Consider the following 22236-nt stretch of genomic DNA (forward strand, 5'->3'; position numbering starts at 1 on the left):
AGTCTCCTGGGAGGGGTTTAATACATTTGAAACATAAAACGTGAGCGAAAGGCCCAGTAGGATGTTATTTACAAAGACGTAAAGTAAATAAATAGATAAAGTACAAGTAAATAAATAAATGGGTACGTAAATAAATAGACATTTAGTTCCAACAAACAGCCGGAACCTCACATCCTTTTTCTCAAAGGAAATAAATGTAAAATCTCCATATTACAGGCTTCAGCAAGTAATTAGTACAAATTACTTACCTAACCAAGTGCCTCGCCTACCCGGACCGAGTTTCGGATTCTGCCCCCGAGGATGCACTCTCCGCATCCTATCTAGGCTTACAGTAATAGACTCTATTACCAGTTCACAAGATCTATTTATTAAGAAATCATTCATTAACATTTTGAAATCGTTAATACGACCCCACGAACTACTCAAGCCGCGGGCCACATGACTAGACAAGCCATGAGGTTCCATGACTAAACAAGTCATGGTTTTCAAAACATTTTCTTTCACAAACCAATCCCTTTCTTTAAAATATTTTCAAGGCCAAAATCTTTTTTGAAAATTGGCTCACAAGGAAAAGGGATAGAAATCCTACCTCGCACTTTCAAACCTGGGACTAGTGTTGCCTTTTTCGGCTTCTGCTTCCTCAAGCCCCTTTAGTCTGAATCCTCAGCGATCACTGATGCAAGACAACACTTTAGGATCAATTCTCATTCCTAAAGCAATCCAAATCTCATTTATGTACTAAGATTTTCAATTAGTGTGCCCTAATCCATTTTCATGTTTCAAAATATCATTCCAAGGGTTTTCAATCTCAAATCAAGGATTAACAATGCTAATCCATTTATCTCAAGTCCCTAAATGAAACTAATTTGGGTTCTCCTCGAAAACATGGGGCCAATCAGGGTCAAACCCCATGTCAACCGGTCGACCGGTGACAGAGCAGTGCAACACTACCGGTCGACCGGTAGTGTGCACACCAGTCAACCGGACTGGTTGAACGGTCAGCCTACAATCCGGTCGACCGCATAGGCCGACCGGTTTCCATGAAATCTGGTCGACCGCACAGGTCGACCGGTGGAATTAGCTGCGCGAGAGAAGCTCACAGAAATCAGTCCAAAACCTACAAATCCAGTCCCAAATCGAGATATTTCAAAGGAAAACCACTACATCTGGGTTCTAGGTCCTAAAATAAGTCCAAAGAACCCAAGATCTCCAATTTCTACCCTAGTTTTACTCAAAAACCATCAAAATCTAGTTTGAACCAAAAATAAGTTTTGAAATTCAAAAACTTGAGATTCAAGAGAGGTTCTTTCAGTAATCTTACCTTGAATCCTCCTCTCGACATTAAAAACTTCTTTAAATCTTTTCTTGGTTCAAGATCCGTTTGATTTGGGACAAAGATGAGAGAGAGAGAGAGAGAGATGCACGAGATAGTGAGAGGGAGAGATGCACGGGAAGGAAAAAGGAAAGAAAGAAAAGAAAAGAAAAGGAAAAGAAAAAAAAAGACATGTGTACAATATTTTAAAAGAGCAGTCCAGAAATGCGCCCATACACACTTTTGGGTTTAAATAAATAGCTGAGAATAATTTAAATACCTTAGAACTATTTAAACTCACACGTGTCAGAAACATTTATTAATTTATACTCAATTAATAATCCAGATTAGGCACACTAATAATCTTAATTACCTTAATTAATCTCAATTAATTCTTCAGGGTGTTACAGTTTCTCTCGCGCAACTGATTCCACCAGTCGACCTGTCCGGTCGACCGGATCACATGGAAACCGGTTGACCTATGCGGTCGACCAGATTGTAGGCTGACCGGTCGACCGGTGTGCACACTACTGGTCGACCGGTAGTGTTGCACTGCTTTGTCACCGGTCAACCGATTGACACGGGTTTGACCCTGTTTGGCCTGAAAATGCTGTTTTGACCCTTGTTTTCAGGGAGAACCCAAATTAGCTTCATTTGGAGGCTTGAGATGAATGGATTAACATCTTTAATCCTAGATTTGACATTGAAAACTCTTGAAATGATAATTTGAAACATGAAAATGGATTAGGGCACACTAATTGAGAATCTTGGAGCATAATTGAGATTTGGATTGCTTTAGGAATGAGAATTGATCCTAAAGTATTGTCTTGCTTCAGTGATCACTGAGGATTCAGACTGAAGGGGCTTGAGGAAGCGGAAGCCGGAAAAGGCAACGCTAGTCCCAGGTTTGTTCGTGCGAGGTAGGATTTCTATCCCTTTTCCTTGTGAGCCTGTTTTCAAAACGATTTTGGCCTTGGAAACGTTTAAAAAGAAAGGGGTTGGTTTGCGAAAGAAAGACTCTTTGAAAACCATGGCTTGTGGAGTTTATGGAATCCATGGCTTGTCCTGTCCATGGAATCCATAGCTTGTCTAGTCATGGAACCTCATGGCTTGCCCAGTCATGGGGCCCGTGGCTTGAGTAGTTCGTGGGGTCATAATAACGATTTCAGAAAGTTAATGAATGATTTCTTAAGCAAAGAGATCTTGTGAACTGGTAAGAGAGTCTATTGCTGTAAGCCTAGATAGGATGCGGATAGTGCGTCCTCGGGGGCTGAACCCGAAACTCGGTCCGGGTAGGCGAGGCACTTGGTTTGGTAAGTAATTTGTACTAATTACCTGCTGAAGCCTGTAATATGGAGATTTTACATTTATTTCCTTTGAGAAAAAGGATGTGAGGTTCCGACTGTCTGTTGGAACTGAATGTCTATTTATTTACGTACCTATTTATTTATTTACTTGCACTTTATCTATTTATTTACTTTACGTCTTTGTAAATAACATCCTACTGGGCCTTTCGCTCACGTTTTATGTTTTAAATGTATTAAACCCCTCCCAGGAGATTCTAGGAGCGGTGCACAGTAGCTGGATAATTGCTACAGAGCAGCTGAGTTGTGCTGCTGTTGGAATTAAGTGAGGATCGTGGACATCCTCTTGGACAAATGTAAGGAATTTGAGAAATTCTGTAAACTTATGTAATATTTGTGTTAACTAGACTGTGGTTGATGTCTGTTGTAATGATTACTTACATGTTCATGTATGTACGATACTGTATGTCCTGTGGGTGGAGCCCTGTGTGTTGTCAGAGGCTCGCGATTCTGTAGTTTAATTTATATTTTAATTTAGTTAAGTGGGGCTCGTCTGGGAATCTGCTTTATTAATCCATAATCGAGCTCCACGTCACCCACCCCGTTTGGGGGGTGTGATAAGAAGTGGTATTAGAGCCCTAGGTTAAGAAACCCCGGGATTGTACATACATGTGTGGCATCTGTTATCCACTGAACAGTCTAGTTTTATTTCATTTAAAGGAAATGACGCCTCACCGTAGGCCCGCTAATCAACCGGCACAACAGAATAAGGGATTTCTAGATGCCATGTATGCTGCCTTTCAAGGCATGGCCACAAGAGCTCAAAACGAGCGGTTGGTTGAGGATAGGAAGCAAGGGTACTTCCAGGAATTTAGGCGTGCGCCTATCCCCTCGTTTAATAGTGAGGGAGGACCCCAGGAAGCAGAATTCTGGTTAGACTCCATAGTCAAACATTTGAGTACTATGGGAGTTCCATATGAATACTGGGTGGAATTTGCGGTATACAAGATGGGTGGCTTAGTAAATACCTGGTGGAAACAGGTCAGAAGAAGAATAGATGTTGCAGGACTGACCTGGGAGCAGTTTGAGACACTGTTCAATGAGCAGTACTTCCCTCAGAGTTATAGGGATGAAAAGGCGTTGGAATTCATGTCTCTACAGCAAGGTGACATGTTTGTAAGGGAGTATGAGGCCAAGTTTAATGACCTGTCCCGGTTCGCGCCATCTTTGGTGGAATCTGAACACCTTAGATGTCTTAAGTTTGAGAAGGGCCTCCAGAACTCTGTGAGGAGACCATTGGTGGCTTTGAGAATCCAGAATTTTCGAGATTTGGTGGCTGCTGCTACTAGGGTGGAGCAGGATAACATAACTTATCACCAGAGTAAATAACAAGCGGGAAGAGTTTCAGTTACTGGGGGACCATCTGTTTCCGACGGGCCACAGCGGAGTGGTAGAAGGAACCGCAACCAGGGACAGCCTGGTGGGGGAGTGGTTAGTGGTGGCAGTAGTTCGTCAAGAAGTGACAGAAGTGCTCCATACGGGCCCAGGTGTCACCATTGTGGGCAGGTGGGTCATATTAGGAGGAATTGTCCTAATCGGCCGCCGGCTCAACAAGCCCAAAGTGACACTTCCTACAGTCAAGAAAGGCCACCACAGTATATGCCACCATATCAGCCACAACAGATGCCATACCCTCCTGTGCCGATTTATCAACCACCTCCGTTTACACAATTTTGGCCTCAAGCGCTGAGACCGGTACAACCACCTGCACCACAACAGTATAGGCCTCCGACCCAATGGCCTAATGTTGGTGACAGAGGGAAAGGGAAAGCACAGGGACAAGCTTATGCCCTGGCAGGAGGCAGTTCTAAAAGTCAGACCAGCAATGCGGTGGTTGAGGGTATGATTCTAATATCTCATTCTTTTGCTCACGTGTTGTTTGACACAGGTGCCACACACTCGTTTATATCAAGTTCTTTTGTACGGACTTTGAAACTGAAATATGAGAATTTAGAAGTCCCGATGACTTTGAACTCCCCACTGGGATGTGTGGAGGTAATGAGTGTGCGTAAATCGTGTGAAATCACGATTGGCGGTTAGCGATTGAGAGCAGATTTGATTATCCTTTCGATGAGCCTGTTTGACGTGATACTCAGAATGGATTGGCTGTCAAGGTACGGTGCGATTGTTGATTGCTACCGTAGAAAAGTAACTTTGGTAACGAATTCCGGAACAGTGATTTCTTATCAGGCGGATGTGAACCCCAGTCCTGGGGGAACGACTCTTGAAGTACATCATTGGGGGACGGAGGAACTTGGCATGTTTTTCTTCCCTTCTTGCTCTAGAAGGTGAACCCGAGATAATTGGAGATAGTGCGGGAATCACTGTAGTGGATAAGTTTACATATGTATTTCCTGATGAGCTACCTGGTTTATCGCCAGATCGGGAGATTGAATTCTGTATTGATTTGGTTCTGGGAACGGCACCTATTTCCATTCCTCCATATCGGATGGCTCCGGCGGAGATGAAAGATTAAGAACACAGCTTGAGGAGCTGGTAGAAAAAGGATACATCCGGAATAGTACTTCCCCTTGGGGTGCACCGGTACTATTTGTAAGGAAGCACGATGGATCTCTTCGATTGTGTATTGACTACCGTAAATTGAACAGGGTGACTGTGAAAAACAAATACCCATTGCCGAGGATCAATGAGTTATTCGATCAGTTGGGTGGATTACAGTTTTACTCCAAGATTGACTTGAGATTTGGGTACCATTAGCTGAAAATCAAGGAGGAAGACATTCCGAAGACTGCTTTCAGATCTCGATATGGACACTTCGAGTTTCTTGTAATGCCTTTTGGGTTGACGAATGCCCCGGCCGCATTCATGGATGTAATGAACCGTATTTTCCAGCCATACTTGGATCGGTTCGTGATCGTCTTCATTGACGACATACTGGTGTACTCGAAGACTTGGGAAGAACATGAGCAGCACTTGAGAATTGTTCTTCAGACTCTTCGAGAACACCAGTTGTATGCTAAGAAGGAGAAGTGTGACTTCTGGCTGACAGAAGTGAAGTTCCTTGGGCATGTGATTTCAGGGCAAGGAATCTCTGTCGATCCTTCTAAGATCGAGACTGTTCTACAGTAGGAAAGGCCGAAGAATGTAGCGGAGATTCACAGTTTCCTCATACTTGCAGGGTACTATCGGTGTTTCATGAAAGACTTCTCGAGTATTGTTGCACTGATGACTCGATTTACCAAGAAAGAAGTCAGATTCCAGTGGGACACTGAATGTGAAAATGCTTTTCAGGAATAGAATGTCAGATTGACAAGTGCGCCAGTCTTGACTATTCCTGATAGTGAGGAACCATATGAGGTGTATTCTGACGCCTCGGGAAGTGGGCTTAGCTGTGTCTTAATGCAAGGGGGACGCGTGGTAGCGTACGCATCTCGCCAATTAAGACCACATGAACGGAATTATCCCACTCATGATTTGGAGCTAGCAGCGGTAATATTTGCTCTGAAGATATGGAGATGTTATCTCTATGGAGCAAAGTTTCAGGTCTTTTCTGATCATAAAAGTCTAAAGTACTTGTTTACTCAGAAAGACTCGAATCTCAGATAAAGGAGATAGGTGGAGTATATGGAGGATTATGACTTCACTCTGCAATATCATCCTGGAAAAGCTAATGTGGTGGCTGATGCCCATAGTAGGAAGACGACGGGGACTCTGGCATCATTAGCTTTGGAAGATTGGAAAAGGACTGAAGTGGTGAGTGAGTATGATCTTCAGTTCTACGAAGTTCATAACCAGGCCATGGCGTATAATCTGATCTCTACACTGGATATTGTGCTACAGGTTAAGCAGAATCAATGGCAGGATCCACACCTCCAAGGAATTCTGGATATGGAGAGCAATTCGAGGATTGGAGAATCCGAGAGGATGGAGCCTTGTATTTCCACAACCGCCTTGCTGTTCCTAAGGCGGGTGAGGTAAAGAAGACGATTCTGTAAGAGGCACACAAATCGAGGTATGCTATACATCTGGGAAGTACAAAGATGTACCAGGACCTAAAAATACAATATTAGTGGAGAGGTATGAAAAGAGACGTTCGTGAGTATGTCTTAGAATGTGTGACTTGCCTCCAGATTAAAGCTGAGCATCGGAAGCCAGTGGGAGAGTTGCAACCTCTTCCTGTCCCTGGATGGAAATGGGAGCACATCACTATGGATTTTCTGCTAGGGCTACCGAGAACCGAGCTGAAGCACGATGCCATTTGGGTGGTAATGGATAGGTTGACGAAGTCTGCGCACTTCATACCATTCTGTGCGACGTATTCTCTGAAGATTCTATCAGAACTGTACCTGGAGCACATCGTGAGGCTACACGGAGTGCCGTTGTCTATCACGTCAGATTGTGACATGCGTTTTAATGCAAGGTATTGGAGAAGTTTTCAGGAAGCCATGGGAACAGACTTGAATTTCAGTACAGCATTCCATCCTCAGACTGATGGGCAATCTGAAAGGGTAATTCAGATTCTGGAGGATATGCTTCGTGCTTGTATTCTGGAATTTGGTGGAAACTGGAAGAAATACATGCATCTAGCTGAGTTTGCTTACAACAACAGCTATCAGGCCAGTATTGGAATGGCACCGTTTGAAGCTCTGTATGGTCGTCCTTGTAGGTCACCTGTGTGTTGGTTGGAACCAGATGATCGACTGAACACTGGACCGGAAGTCATTCAAGAGAATAATGAGAAGATAGCTGTGTACGTCAGATCGTGACACGCGTTTTAATGCAAGGTATTGGAAGAATTTCCAGGAAGCCATGGGAACAGACTTGAATTTCAGTACAGCATTCCATCCTCAGACTGATGGGCAATCTGAAAGGATAATTCAGATTCTAGAGGATATGCTTCGTGCTTGTATTCTGGAATTTGGTGAAAATTGAAAGAAATACCTGCATCTAGCTGAGTTTGCTTATAACAACATCTATCAGGCCAGTATTAGAATGGTACCGTTTGAAGCTCTGTATGGTCGTCATTGTAGGTCACCTATGTGTTGGTTGGAACCAGAGAATCGACTGAGCACTGGACCGGAAGTCATTCAAGAGAATAATGAGAAGATAGCTGTGATTCGGGAACGACTATTGACGGCTCAAAGTCGTCAGAAAAGCTATGCTGACAAAAGGCATAGGCCTTTAGAATTCCAAGAGGGTGACTTTATCTTGCTGAAGGTTTCCCCATGCAAGGGAGTTGTTCGGTTTGGTGTGAAAGGGAAACTTGCACCAAGGTATGTAGGACCATTCCCGATCGTGCAACGAATCAGAGTGGTGGCTTATCGGTTGACTTTACTGCCTGAACTATCTCACGTGCATGACGTGTTTCATGTCTCCATGCTTCAAAAATGTCAACCTGAGCCGGAAGCTGTAGTGCAGTGGTTTGACGTTCCGATACAGTATGACGCGTCATACGATGAGGCACCAGTTCAGATTCTTGACCAGAAAATAAAGAGTTTGCGTCATCGTGAGATTCCGTTAGTGAAAGTGTTGTGGCAGCACCATGGAATCGAGGAAGCGACATGGGAGCTTGAAACGATGATGCGGGAGCAGTATCCGCATCTGTTCACACTTTGAGGTAGGCTTTAATTTCGGGGACGAAATTGCCTAAGGGAGGTGGAGCTGTAACACCCTGAAGAATTAACTGAGATTAATTAAGGTCATTGAGATTATTAGTGTGCCTAATCTAGATTATTAATTGAGTATTAATTAATAAATATTTCTAACACGTGTGAGTTTAAATAGTTCCAAGGTATTTAAATTATTCTCAGTAATTTATTTTAACCCAGAAGTGTGTATGGGCGCATTTCTGGACTGCTCTTTTAAAATATTGACACTTGTCCATTTCCTTTCCTTTTCTTTTTCTTTTTCTTTTTCTTTCCTTCCTTCCATTTTCTTTTTCCTTTCCCGTGCATCTCTCTCTCTCCTTCTCTCACTCTCCCGTGCATCTCCTTCTCCCTCTCTCATTTTTGTCCCAAATCAAACGGATCTTAAACTAAGGAAAGATTTAAAGAAGTTTTCAATGTCGAGAGAAGGATTCGAGGTAAGATTACTGAAAGAACCTCTCTTGAATATCAAGTTTTTGAGTTTCAAAACTTATTTTTGGTTCAAACCGGATTTTGATGGTTTTTGAGTAAAACTAGAGTAGAAATTGGAGATCTTGGGTTCTTTGGACTTGTTTTAGGACCTAGAACCCAGATCTAGTGGTTTCCCTTTGAAATATCTCGATTTGGGACTGGATTTGCAGGTTTTTGGACTGGTTTCCGTGAGCTTCTCTCGTGCAGCTGATTCTTCTGGTCGACCTGTTCGGTCGACCGGGTCACATGGAAACCAGTCCGTTTGATAAGTCAATTTGAACGCCACAAGGAATCTTTGATAAGTTCGGAAAAATTTCTTTAAGAACTCAAGAATAATAGCTCACAATATCAATAAACATCAAAAACTGTTTTGCATAATATGAAAGTCAGCCTTAAATAGCTGAAATTTCAATGAAGTGTTTTTAATTGTAAAAGTCCTAACATACCCTTAATGAGATAAACACACCTAAAAACCCTAGGTAGGAATCAGAGTTTGACTCAAAATAACCTTCCTCCTAAACACGCCTATAATGGAATTCAAATTTTAAACTGAAACTCAAAGCTAAAAAAAAAAAAAAAGGATTACAAAGAAATCAAACATAATCTTGACTCTTGAACTTCTAAACTTCTTTAATCTTGTTTTGAATCTTGAACTTCTTGTACACTTGAAAACGTAATCTTGACTTGATTATTTGCTGGAAAACATGCCCACATCAGCTTGGACTCCCCATTGCACGTATATCCCGGAATGGACATGAAAGTTGGCCATGCAATGGCTCAATAGACGTGTATGACTGATTGGTTCTCTTCCGGATCAACTTTGATGAGTAAAATCTGCCTTTTGTTAACTCTCAGTAGTGAACACTCTCTCTTCTTGTTGTAGAACTCTCCGGACTAAATTATTAAACTCTTCTTTGAATCTTTTAGCTCGAGCCCTCGTTACTGGGCAAACTGGGACTTGAATTAAATCGTGAGTATTCCTTACAGTCTTGATGTCCTCGTCACTTTGTTGCTTAAAATTTACATGTATATTGTTTAAATGTGTAAGTTATTATATTATTTTCAAAATTTACAAGTCAGTCGTAATTTATACAACTACAATATTTGAAATTAGAAAGTTTTAATGTAAAATACACAATTTTATCGAAGAGTTCTGCTAAACAAACACGTTAGCACAGACATTAGTTTAGATGTTAGTCTCTGTTGTTGACACGTGTACTTCAGTGTTGATCAATCAATTTAACTAAATAATAAGTCATCTTTTTGTACCTATTTACAAAAATGGCATATCATTTTCACCCGAATCTCTCACTTCCTTCTCAATACAAGAATTATTTATATCATACATCCATAGCGAGCAGAGAAGATTAAAAAGACCAGAGATGCAAAGCAAAGTTCAAAATTTCAAACCATAATTTCATTTTCATATATATACAGTAAAAAACAGCTCTTACCATAAAATATTCTTATATTTTCCTTTTTTTCCTTTTATTTTTTTATTGTTTTTACCCAAAAAAAAAAGTAGGTGGATCAGGTGGCCAAGATTTGGAAATGAATGCGGGTGCTGTTGACCACCATCCCACAAAAATCTCTCCCCACCGCGGACTTACTTTATCACATGAAACAACACCCATAATGTCTCGATCTTCAAATCCAACAATAAAATCTCATTTATTTCATATACACATGCTCAAATCGTTAATTCTATTATACTATTTTTTTAATAAAAATTTTAAATTTTAAATATCAAAATAAAAAATTATGATTTGAATATACCTTCTAAACAGGCCTAAAAATTTTAAAGTAATAAAAAAGAAGAAAGTGGATGATGGATCAAACGTTTTTACGGATAAATTTAAACAAAATACTTTAAAATTTAAAATTTAAAAAAAAAAAAACACAAATTCTTCTCTTACCTCTAATCTTGAGCATGACCTCTTTCTTTACCTGCTGCAAACCCCATATTGCTTGTATTGTCATCATTCTTCTACTTTGACTTTTATCATCTATCTACTCAAGTCACACGTAATTGAAACAATTAAGAAAGTAAGTGTATGTTTAGTATATGGGTTTTGTTACATAGTAAACTCATGATTTTAGTTGTGCTACAATATTTTTCTCTTACAAAAAATTTAAAATTTAAAATTCATAATTAAAAACTCTAATTTAAACTCACATACTAAACGAGCTCTAACATTTCATCAACATAAATATCAAAGTGGCAACATATGATAAACTCAATGGGCAATTTTTTTGAACGGTACTCAATGGGAAATTTCACTATAATTTGAGTTGTAATAGACAAAAATGAGACAACCATATTCTTTACGGGACAAATTTGAAATTAACGAAACTATTTTTTTCACCAAAAAAAAAAAAAGAAAATGTAGGTGGATCCGCCGGCGAAGATTGGGAAGTGATTGGGGGTAGTGTACAATATAGGGCTGGCAATATAGATCACGACACGACAACATGATTCGAAAATGACACAAATTTCACGGATTATGATTGAGAAAAAAGATGTCTGGGTCAGAATTGGGTCAACCTGAATTGACATGAAAACATGAGTTAATTTCAGGTTGGACCTGCCTAATCTGAACACGACACGAAACTCATAAAAAATTAATATATATATATATAATTCCTTACATATTTTAGATTTGATCATGAACTTATGATATCATGATAGTTATATTTAAAATTTTATACTGTTATTTACTTAATTTTGATAGATATTATTATATTTTAGCGTGTTATGAATTTTAAGTTATTTTTAATATGTAAAAAAATTAAAAATATATATATAATTTTTATGTTAATTTTAAGTTCATGGATTAATTTCGTGTCACGAATTATTTTTGTGTTGTGTCATGTCAATTCATAAAGTGATTGTAACGTATTCATATTGTGATTTTTTTATAAAAAAGTTGTATTATAAATTGTGTGTTCAGAGTGTTTGAATTGACTATAAATTTTAAAAAAAACGACCCAACAGAAATACGGTATGCGAATTGCCACTCTCGCGTACACGTACATCCCTATTTTTGGACCGAGAACTTTGTATAAATAGACTAAGTAAAATGTGTTTTTAAGTAAATAAACCATCAAAAAAATAAATTGCGTAAATAACCCAACTTCCACGTCAGCATTCCACGTCATCAATTATGCTTTTAGGGTTTTCTTTCTCCTCATCCTCTTCCATTTCGCGCCATTTTGTTCTCCCAGCCGCCTTCAATTTCTCCTCTCTTCTTCTCAAGTCATCGTCGTCGCATAACCTCATTAATATTATTATTATCTTGCCCATTCAACGTTTTTTTCTTGTCCAAAATGAAGTTTGAAGAAGAGCTACTAAGTAAGTCTTTCATTTTCTATATCTCTCATGGTGTTTTTCGTTGTTGTTCATATGTTTTTAAGATGAGAATGTAGTTAAAAATCCATTAAAATAGTAATTTTACATGTTAAAAGACTAGTTTGCATTGTCTGATATGATGAAGATCTGCTGGGTTTAGAAAAAAAAGGTTTGTTCTTGGTCAGTTCGTGGTCTGTTCTTGGTCTGTTCTTATAACATGGTCGGTTCGTGGTCTGTTCTTGGTTTGTTCTTATAACATGGTCGGTTCGTGGTCTGTTCTTGGTCTGTTCTTATAACATGGTCGGTTCGTGGTCTGTTCTTGGTCCGTTCTTGGTCTGTTCTTATAACATGGTCGGTTCATGGTCTGTTCTTGGTCTGTTCTTGGTGTCAGTTCGTGGTCTGTTCTTGGTCTGTTCTTATAACATGGTCGGTTCGTGGTCTGTTCTTGGTTTGTTCTTATAACATGGTCGATTCATGATCTGTTCTTGGTCTGTTCTTATAACATGGTCGGTTCGTGGTCCGTTCTTCATATGTTCTTATTGGACGGTCGGTTCTAGTCTGTTCATGGTCTGTTCTTGGTCTGTTCTTATTACACGGTCAGTTTTTAGTCTGTTCTTATTGTACAGTCGGTTTTTAGTCTGTTCTTGGTCTGTTCTTGGGTTGTTCTTATTATATGGTCTGTTCTCATTATATGGTATGTTCTTAGTCTGGTCGTGGGATATTTGGTTTGGTTTAATGACATATTATTATCTTGATTAAATTTTTGCAGTTTTAAAATCTAAATAATGGCTTAGTGGAGGATTTTTTTTGACATTGGAGGAAAATGGGATGAGACTGGAAGTTGTTGGGTGTGGCATACAGATTGTAATTTAATTGGCATATATATGGATGAGAAGGATACTCTCGAAACCTTCGTTGATAAGATTTGTAGAAAATGCAGAATTGATGGACAAAAACATTCTTTGCAGCTATTGTGGGTACCGAATTTGAAACAGAAATCGTTGCCCGTTGTAATAATAGACAATGATGATTTGTTATTCTTTAGGGATATAGCCCACGAGGTACCGCTACACGTGATAGTGGATGGGAAGTTTATGAATCCCAAAGAACATATTGATGGAGTCAAAATTAGGAGAAATCCTTTGCATGATGATTTTTTTTATCGTGATTTTATGGGTAATCTAACTACAGATGAGGTTTTGACTCGTAATGATATTCCCCCACAGTCACAACCACAACCAGAGTCCCAGCCACAGCTAGAGCCACAACCGCTTACCATTTTAAATGAAGTAGAAGTTGCTGGTCCTTTAGTTTGTATGGACAAGACTGAGTTTGGATCATCTCATGGATCTACCTTCAGTGACGGATCTAGTTTAGAAGTTGGTCAGTACTTTACAAGTAATAATGATTTGAAGGAAAAGTTGCATTTAATAGCTTTGAAAGGGAAGTTTGAGTTTCGAATAACAAAATCAAATAAATACGTGCTTGTAGTAGAGTGTGTGGATCCGAAATGTGTGTGGCGTATCCGAGCCTGCAAACTGAGACTGTCGAACATTTTTGTAATCCGCAAGTATAATGGTGTTCACTCTTGCTCGTTAGAAAAGCGTTCAGCGAAGCACAGACAAGCAACGTACTCCGTTATTGGAAGTTGCATGAAAAACCAATTTATAGGCGTGAAACAGGGTTCGTTTCCGAAATCAATTCAGAATTATGCCCGTAACGAATTCAGGACGGACTTCAGTTATTACAAAGGATGGAAGGCTCGTGAGCATGCACTTCAACTCGTAAGAGGTACGGCCAAAGAAAGCTTCACTAAGCTCTCATCATACTTTCATATGGTGTCTCTTACTAATCACGACAACATCACCAATATTCATTTTAATGAACAGAACCATTTTATCTATCTTTTCCTAGCATATGGACCTTGTATACGAGGTTTTGGTTGCATGAGGAAAGTTATCAGTGTTGATGGAACGTGGTTGAAGGGAAAATTCAGAGGTACATTGTTAGTTGCCACTGCACAGGATAGTGAACGTCATTGTTATCCCATCGTATGGGCTATTGTAGACTCAGAGAATGATGCATCCTGGAGATGGTTCTTCTAGAACTTGAAGGTGATTATTACTGATTCTGAGGAATTAGTTTTTATTTCTGATAGGAATCAAAGTATAAGTAATGCATTGTCTACAGTTATTCATTAGCACATCACGGTTGTTGCACATGGCATGTATCTCAAAACATCAAGAGTAATTTCAGATGTAGCGGTGTTCTGCCATTGTTCTTTAAAACCGCTGAGGCCTACCGCATTGACGAGTTTTCTGTCTTGTTTGATGAGTTGTCTGCAAGATATCCCAGTATTGCTAGATACCTACAGGAGCAAGTTCGTTTTGAAATGTGGTATCGTGCTCATTTTAAAGGAAATCGATATAATATTATGACCACAAATATGTCTGAGTCAGTTAATGCAATGCTTAAAGATGTTCGAGATTACCCTGTCATTGCCCTCTTTAATTTTATACAAGCGAAGATGTCAGAGTGGTTTAATAACAGGCGGGCCGAAGCTTCTAAAACTAAAACATTATTAACGCCAAATGTGGAAAAAACTCTTCGTGAGAGGCACAACAAAGCGGGATTTCTAACGGCCACAAGACTTAATACTGTTGAGTTCCAAGTGACAGGTGGAGAGGCCACTGCAATTGTCAACATTGGAGCGAGGAGTTGCACTTGTCGTGTGTTCGACCTTGAGCAGATACCATGCGAGCATGCAATATCATGTTGTAGAGAAGCAAGAATGTCACTCTATGATTTATGCTCAAAATACTACAGGACAGAAGTTTGGGCTCTTGCGTATGCTGAGACAATCTATCCTGTGCCGGATACTTCGCAATGGGATATTCCGAATCACGTAAAGGAAGTTCACCTTCTTCCACCGCGAGTTGTACCAAAGAAGGGTAGGCCAAAGCAAAAACGCATTCCCAGCATAGGTGAGTTCACACGAAGACAGAATCGATGTGCTAGGTGTGGGCAATATGGATACTATCATAAGAAATGTAAGAACGCACCGATGTAATCATGACTTATAAATTTTGGTGTTACAATATATTTACACTTATTATATTCAACGGCTTGTAAAATGTATTCAGCAGGTTATTATGGCTTTGGGGAAGCTTATATTTATGGAGAAATGCTGTCCAAATTTTTACACAATAATGTTTTTTTTTTTTAGCAAACTTCAAACCAGTCCCACAGAAGGTTGTGCGCGGGGGTGGCACGGGCGCGCGCGAGCGGGGGGGCAAGGGCGCATGCGCGCGCTGCCCAAATTTTTACACAATAATGTGTCTTTTTTTTTTTAGAAAACTTCAAACCAGTCCCACAGAAGGTTGTGCGCGGGGGCCATCATAGCAATAACAGACCAGAACCGACCGAGAACAGACTAAAAACAGACCAAGAAATGAAAAAATTGGTTTGTTCTTAGTCTGTTCTAGGTTTTTTTTCATTTCTAACCAATTTTTTTTTCTCTTTTATAAACTAAAAAGTTTAGTAATACCCAAAAAGTCCAAAAAATATGAAAAAATGTATGTTTTCTAATTTTTTATAAGAGTTTGTTCTTGGTCTGTTCTAGGTTTTCTCATTTCTAACCAAATTTTTTTTTTGTCTTTTATAAACTACAATGTTTATTAATACCCAAAAAGTCTAAAAAATATGAAAAAATGTATGTTTTCTAATTTTTTACAAGAGTCTGTTCTTGGTATGTTCTTCATCTGTTCTTAGTCTGTTCTAGGTTTTCTCATTTCTAACCAATTTTTTTTTTGTCTTTTATAAACTACAATGTTTATTAATACCCAAAAAGTCTAAAAAATATGAAAAAATGTATGTTTTCTAATTTTTTACAAGAGTCTGTTCTTGGTATGTTCTTCATCTGTTCTTAGTGAAAAAATGTATGTTTTCTAATTTTTTACAATTTTTTTTCTCTTTTATAAACTATAAAGTTTAGTAATACCCAAAAAGTCCAAAAAATATGAAAAAATATATGTTTTCTAATTTTTTACAAGAGTTTGTTCTAGGTTTTCTCATTTCTAACCAATTTTTGTTTTGTCTTTTATAAACTACAATGTTTATTAATACCTAAAAAGTCTAAAAAATATGAAAAAATGTATGTTTTCTAATTTTTTACAAGAGTCTGTTCTTGGTATGTTCTTGGTCTGTTATAGGTTTTCTCATTTCTAACTAATTTTTTTTTCTCTTTTATAGACTACAAAGTTTAGTAATACCCAAAAAGTCTAAAAAATATGAAAAAATGTATGTTTTCTAATTTTTTACAAGAGTCTGTTCTTGGTCTGTTCTTGGTCGGTTCTGGTCGGTTCTGGCTAGGTTGGTCGGTTCTTGTCTTTTTCTATATTAGTCGGTTCTGGTCGCCAGTGCCACCGCGCGCGCGCCCGTGCCACCCCGTGCGCGCTAGTGCCCCCCCGCGCATTTCCCCATAAATATAAGCTTTCCCAAAGCCAAAATAACATGTTGAATATGATAAATTATAAATGCATTACAATGCTAATAATAAACATATTGCAACACCAATAATGTTGTGTATCTATTTTACAACAACCAAAACAACTAACATTTCATATACTAGGACTCACAGGCCTCTTCAGCTTGTACTCGCTCCAAATTCCGACCGCAAGTTCCAACCGGTAAGCTTCTACTTTTTCTTCAGCGAGGTCTTCTAACGGGATTCTGCGGACAAGGTATTCGATAAATTTGTATGTGAAAAGTCCGCAGTCACCTGATTTAAGGTTGTGGACCAACCACTTGGGACGAACGATTGGTCACGCACATTCAAGTTTATCGCCTAGATGGTTGAATAAACCTGTGTACTTCAAGAACTTGAGCATCATGACAGCGATTGGCTCCACTTGTCTTTGCATCTGTTGATCTCTGTACATCATAACAGTTGAGTCATACACCTTTATGTTGAATTCAGATAAATCAACATAAAGCGCAACCCAATGCTTCCTCTCAATGTTAAGAGGCATAGTGAAGCCTTGTGCGCCATCCCATTTCTGGCCAATTATGCGCTTTTCTCCACAGATATATTCATCTAGGTCGTTGTCAAACGTATACGTTGCCAATTTCTTTTTGTTGGTGAAGAATCGCGCTCTCAACTTTTGGCAAAATATATCATCTAGGATGACAATATTGTTATTGAACTGCCATTCAAGTGCCCTTGACCTTCTAATCGATAGAAGACCCCATGCCTCGTCAATTTGCTATAAGTCATAAAAAATTAATTCAGTATAATGATAATGATATAAAAAATAAGACTATAAATTTAGAAAATATGTTGTGATTACTTACATCATTAAACAGCCATTCACTTGGCTTTAAGATGATCCGGAAGAAGTCCTTCCTCCAATCTCCAAAACCGCACTCAATCAGCTCAGAGTCCGTACTAGAATCAGCGAACCACTTGTTGAAGGCCTCGACAGCATCGTTGAAGGTCCACATCTTCTTCCTTACGTTACGCAGGGGATCTATGTAAGGTGACTCAATATACTTGCTGGGCCTCTTAAGTCGCTTTTCATTCTTCGATTCAGACTCTGGCTCTGAATGAACCTGTTGCTCAAGCTGATCCTCAGGCTCTGGCTGAACCTGAGGCTCAAGTTCTGCCTCAGGTTCAAGCTGAACCTGAGGTTCAAGTTCTGCCTCAGGCTCAAGCTAAACCTCTGGCTCAAGTTCTGCCTCAGGGTCTGGCTGAACCTGTAGCTCAAGTTCTTTCTCAGGCACTGGCTTTGGCTGTAATTGTTGTTTTGCTAGACATGCTATATTGTCCTTAATTTCTCTAATAGATACGTCTAGCGAGTCTAGCCTCTTGTTGATGGCTTCAAAATGTCTACTATTGTACTCTACCGTCCTGTGATAGAGTATGTCAACTATGTGATCAATAGACATACCATCTTGCTTGCTCGGTTGTTATTGTTGTTGTTGTTGTTGCTGCTCAGGTTGTTGTTGTTGTTGTTGCTGTTGCTGTTGCTGTTGTTGTTGCTGTTGTTGTTGGGGAAGTTGCTATTGTTGTTGGGGAAGTAGTTGGAGACGAGCCAATTGTTTCGGAGGCTTCGGTTGCTGGACATGGACCATTCTTGCACCAGAGTCCAAAAATGATGCAAGCTGGTCAATCTCAGGATCTTCTTGGTCGGCATAAGGCATATACAACCTCATGCACATACTATTCATTTCCTCCTCAGTGGGATAAAGAATTGGTACGGCCATTCCCTGTATATTAAAATAACATACATTCAATGATTATTTAGGTGGAAACATATTGTAAAAAAATAAATATGTCTATTTTGTAAAATTTACACCTATAAAAATATTGTATTTAAACCCTTACCTCGCCACTGTGCATGAGGTCATCTATCTGTCTAACCTCGACCAATGAAACCCGGCGTGCCTCCCATTTGAGGATTCTGGGATGACGTCCCTCAGCCATCTTTGCAAACGTGGCGCCAATGGTTGGAAATGTTTCGAATGCCCAAATCTGCGTTAAACCAATTTTTTTAAGTCTAGTAAACCAATTATGATATTATTTACTATAAGGCCATGAAAAATTATGCATATAACTGTATGACATACCTGGAAGGCCCAAGGAAACTCGCATATTGAGTAGGTTTTCTTGATGCTCTTATTACGTCCTTTCCGAACCTATTTCTGGAATTTCTCTTTCAAGTTCTTCTTCAAAGCCTGCAGAGTGCATTCAAAAGACACCCTGCCCTAGGGATAGCTGTTGAAGAATTCTAAATCGTCAACGTAAGACAGCCAATCCAATGGGACAGTCTTCTTCTCATCCACAGATAATAATACTTGTGCTAAAAAATAAATGATAGCGATATTTGCTTTATCGCTACCTTTTATCTTCTTCCCTGTGAGCAATTTTCTTAAATCAGCAACAAGTACTACGTGGGACTTAAAATGCTCCAATAATCTTCTATTCTTCGAAGCTTTCAAGATCACGTCCGGCTCTGGAGTTTCCCCGTAGTTCAATCTAGTAATTAATGCAAATTCCCTCATTCCAAACCTAGTTGTGGTTCCATTAACCATGAACCACAACTCATGTCTCTTTTTTGTTTCTATCCGCCTTAAAAGCAGATACTGTGTCAACACTCCAAAATAGATCATATTTTCAGACGTCAAAATAAAATGTCCGAAGGCAGACTCCTTGAAAATTGGCATTTCCGTTTCGGGGTCTAGATTCTGCCTGATTGCCTCCAAAGCCTCGATCTTTGACTTCATAGTCACTTTCATTGGGAAATACTACCGCATAGGATCCATGATCATCTTTAGATGTCCGATCCCAGGAAGTTCACCTGTGTTGTACTTTAGGAGGTCATACTGAAAAAGAAGAAAAAACACATCGGTCAGAACCGACCAAAACGACAGAACCGACTAGAATAGACCAAGAAACCAAACAAGAACCGACTGAACCGACCATGACCCGACTGAACCGACCTAAAATCCTGACAAGAACCGACCAAAACCGAACAAAACTGACCAAAACGACCTGAACCGACTCCGAATCGACCACCAATCGACCAAGAACCGACCTCACCTAGAACCGACCAGAACCGACCTTTCTCGACAAGAACCGACCACCAGAAACGACTTAAAACCGACCTAGAACCGACTGAGAACATACTAGAACCAAAACCGACTAAGAACCGACTATGAACAGACCAATGTTACTTATATTAAGTTTTTGTTCTTGCAAAAATATATAAGAAAAAGTAAAACAAGAATATTACCTGAGCAGATTCCGTTGCCTCGTCGACAACTGTTCGAGAAATGGCCGTTTTAGTTGAGGAAGAAGAGCTTGTTTTTTATGCCATTTCAGTCTAAAAGCCACCGGTTTTTAGTCAGATTTTGGTGAGCAGGTGGTCAGTTTTTGTGGTCGGGAATTTGGTGAGTGGTCGGGGTCGGTTTTTGGTCGGTTTTAGTGGGAAGGGAGTCGGTTTTTGATGAACAGTCGGTGTTTGGTGAGGTGCTCGGTCGGCCAAGACGAGAGAGAACGGAGAGAGAGAGAGAGAAACAGGTGAGAGGAAAGCCGGCGGTCAGTAGTGAGGTTGGTGACTGATCGGAGAGAAAAGCCGGTGGTCAGCGAGAGGTGATCGGAGAGAAAAACCGGTGGTCGGTCGTGAGAGAGCTCAGTCGAGGGAGAAAGGGTCGAGCGGTCGGTTTCGAGGGGAAGAGAGGGTCGAGCGGCAGTCAGTTTTGTGAGGAATGAGTTTTTGAAAATGACCTAGGACTAATAGGACCCATTTTTTACCACGTAAGATACACGTTATCATTTTTTTGTTATAAAAAAACTGGTCTATTTTCTCAAATTTTGATTTGCTCCGGTCTCTTTTATCAAATTTTCTCTTTTGGACCCTCCAGACGACCCATCCTCTCCTCCGCCGGCTTCCTCCATCGCATAAAAAATCCTAATTTCCTTCCTATCAGAGTTTCACCAGATTCGAATCAAAATCCAACAACAGAAAAACAGAAGTTGTAGAAATTTCGGAAGAAGAAGAAGATGGATCAAACCTTCTTACTGATGCTCTCGAACCTTCTCCACCTCCAAAACTCCCTCGACCCAACCACCTCCCTCCTCTCCGACACATCCTCCTCCTCCTCCGCCGCCTCCGCCGCCACCGCCTCCTCCGCCTCCGCCTCCTCCCCCTCTTCCCTCCTCACCTCCTCCTCCTCCGCCGCCCCTCTCCTCTTCTTCACCATCGCCTCCGTCCTCTCCTACATCGCCTCCTCCTCCAAACCCTCTTCCTCCAAATCCGCCGCCACCAAATCCTCATCCAAATCCTCCGCAGCCGCCGCCGTTGACTACTCCGTCTCCGCCTTCCGCGCCCTCTCCACCGAGCACATCTGGTCCCTCGAAGCCCCTCTCCGCGACGCCCAATGGCGGTCCCTCTACGGCCTCTCCTACCCCGTCTTCACCACCGTCGTCGACAAGCTCAAGCCCCACATCGCCCTCTCCAACCTCTCTCTCCCCTCCGACTACGCCGTCGCCATGGTCCTCTCCCGCCTCTCCCATGGCCTCTCCGCCAAAACCCTAGCCTCCCGCTACTCCCTCGAGCCCTACCTCGTCTCCAAGATCACCAACATGGTCACTCGCCTCTTGGCAACCAAACTCTACTCCGAGTTCATCAAGATACCCGTCGGCCGCCGCCGCCTTCTCGAGACGACTCAGGCGTTTGAAGAGCTTACTTCTCTTCCCAACATGTGTGGCGCCATTGATGGAAGTCCGATCAACCTCCACAAGTTTCCAAACGACGTCAAAATGCCCGCCAATTATAAGTGTCGATATGGGTTCAATTCGGTTCTCCTTCAGGTTGTGGCGGACCAGAAGAAGATCTTCTGGGATGTTTGCGTTAAGGCCCCCGGCGGGACTGACGACGCTGCGCATTTCCGGGACAGTATTCTTTACAACCGGCTTGTCTCCGGCGACGTCGTTTGGGACAAGGTGATCAACGTGAGGGGCAATCCAGTGAGGCCGTACATTGTTGGTGATTGGTGTTATCCCTTGATACCGTTCCTGATGACGCCATTTTCTGCGGACGGGGGCGGGACGCCCGCGCAGAACCTGTTCGATGGAATGCTTATGAAGGGGAGGTCCGTCGTGGTTGATGCCATCAGGCTGCTGAAAGGGAGGTGGAGGATTCTCCAGAACTTGAATGTGGGCCTCAATCACGCACCGCAGACTATAGTAGCGTGCTGCGTCTTGCACAATCTGTGTCAGATTGCAAAGGAGCCTGAGCCGGAGGTGTGGAAGGAGCCCGAGGAGCGCGGGAGTGTGCCGCGGTTGTCAGAGGGGGAGAAGTCATTTTATTACTTTGGTGAGAGCTTGAGGCAGGCCTTGGCTGATGACTTGCACCATAGGCTTTCTTCGAGATGATGATCTGGTGAAAAAGGCATGGCTTTTGGAGCTTTTGGTTTGATGTTAGAATGAATGTACTACTGTTTGTTTTTTTACTTATTGTTATTAGTAGGTATTACTATAAGTACATTTTGAGAAGTTTAACCTGCAATGTAGTTTATGTGACCAACTAACGTAGAAATGGTATCTAAGGATTGCCATCAATTGGAAAGAGT

At 40.8% G+C, this 22236-nt stretch overlaps 2 protein-coding genes across 2 annotated transcripts; both read left to right on the top strand.

The window, feature by feature from the left end:
- Positions 1–3339: 3339 nt before the first annotated feature.
- On the top strand, positions 3340–4005 carry LOC112093846. The gene has a single exon (XM_024173170.1). It carries the CDS (start codon positions 3340–3342, stop codon positions 4003–4005), a length of 666 nt encoding a protein of 221 aa, XP_024028938.1.
- Positions 4006–20497: 16492 nt separating this feature from the next.
- On the top strand, positions 20498–22172 carry LOC112093852 (protein ALP1-like). Its single transcript, XM_024173189.1, has one exon. It carries the CDS (start codon positions 20666–20668, stop codon positions 22037–22039), a length of 1374 nt encoding a protein of 457 aa, XP_024028957.1. The 5' UTR covers positions 20498–20665; the 3' UTR covers positions 22040–22172.
- The last annotated feature ends 64 nt before the right edge of the window (positions 22173–22236 follow it).

Source organism: Morus notabilis, unplaced genomic scaffold, assembly GCF_000414095.1.
Source record: "Morus notabilis unplaced genomic scaffold, ASM41409v2 Scaffold45, whole genome shotgun sequence".
NCBI classification, from domain to species: Eukaryota; Viridiplantae; Streptophyta; class Magnoliopsida; order Rosales; family Moraceae; genus Morus; species Morus notabilis.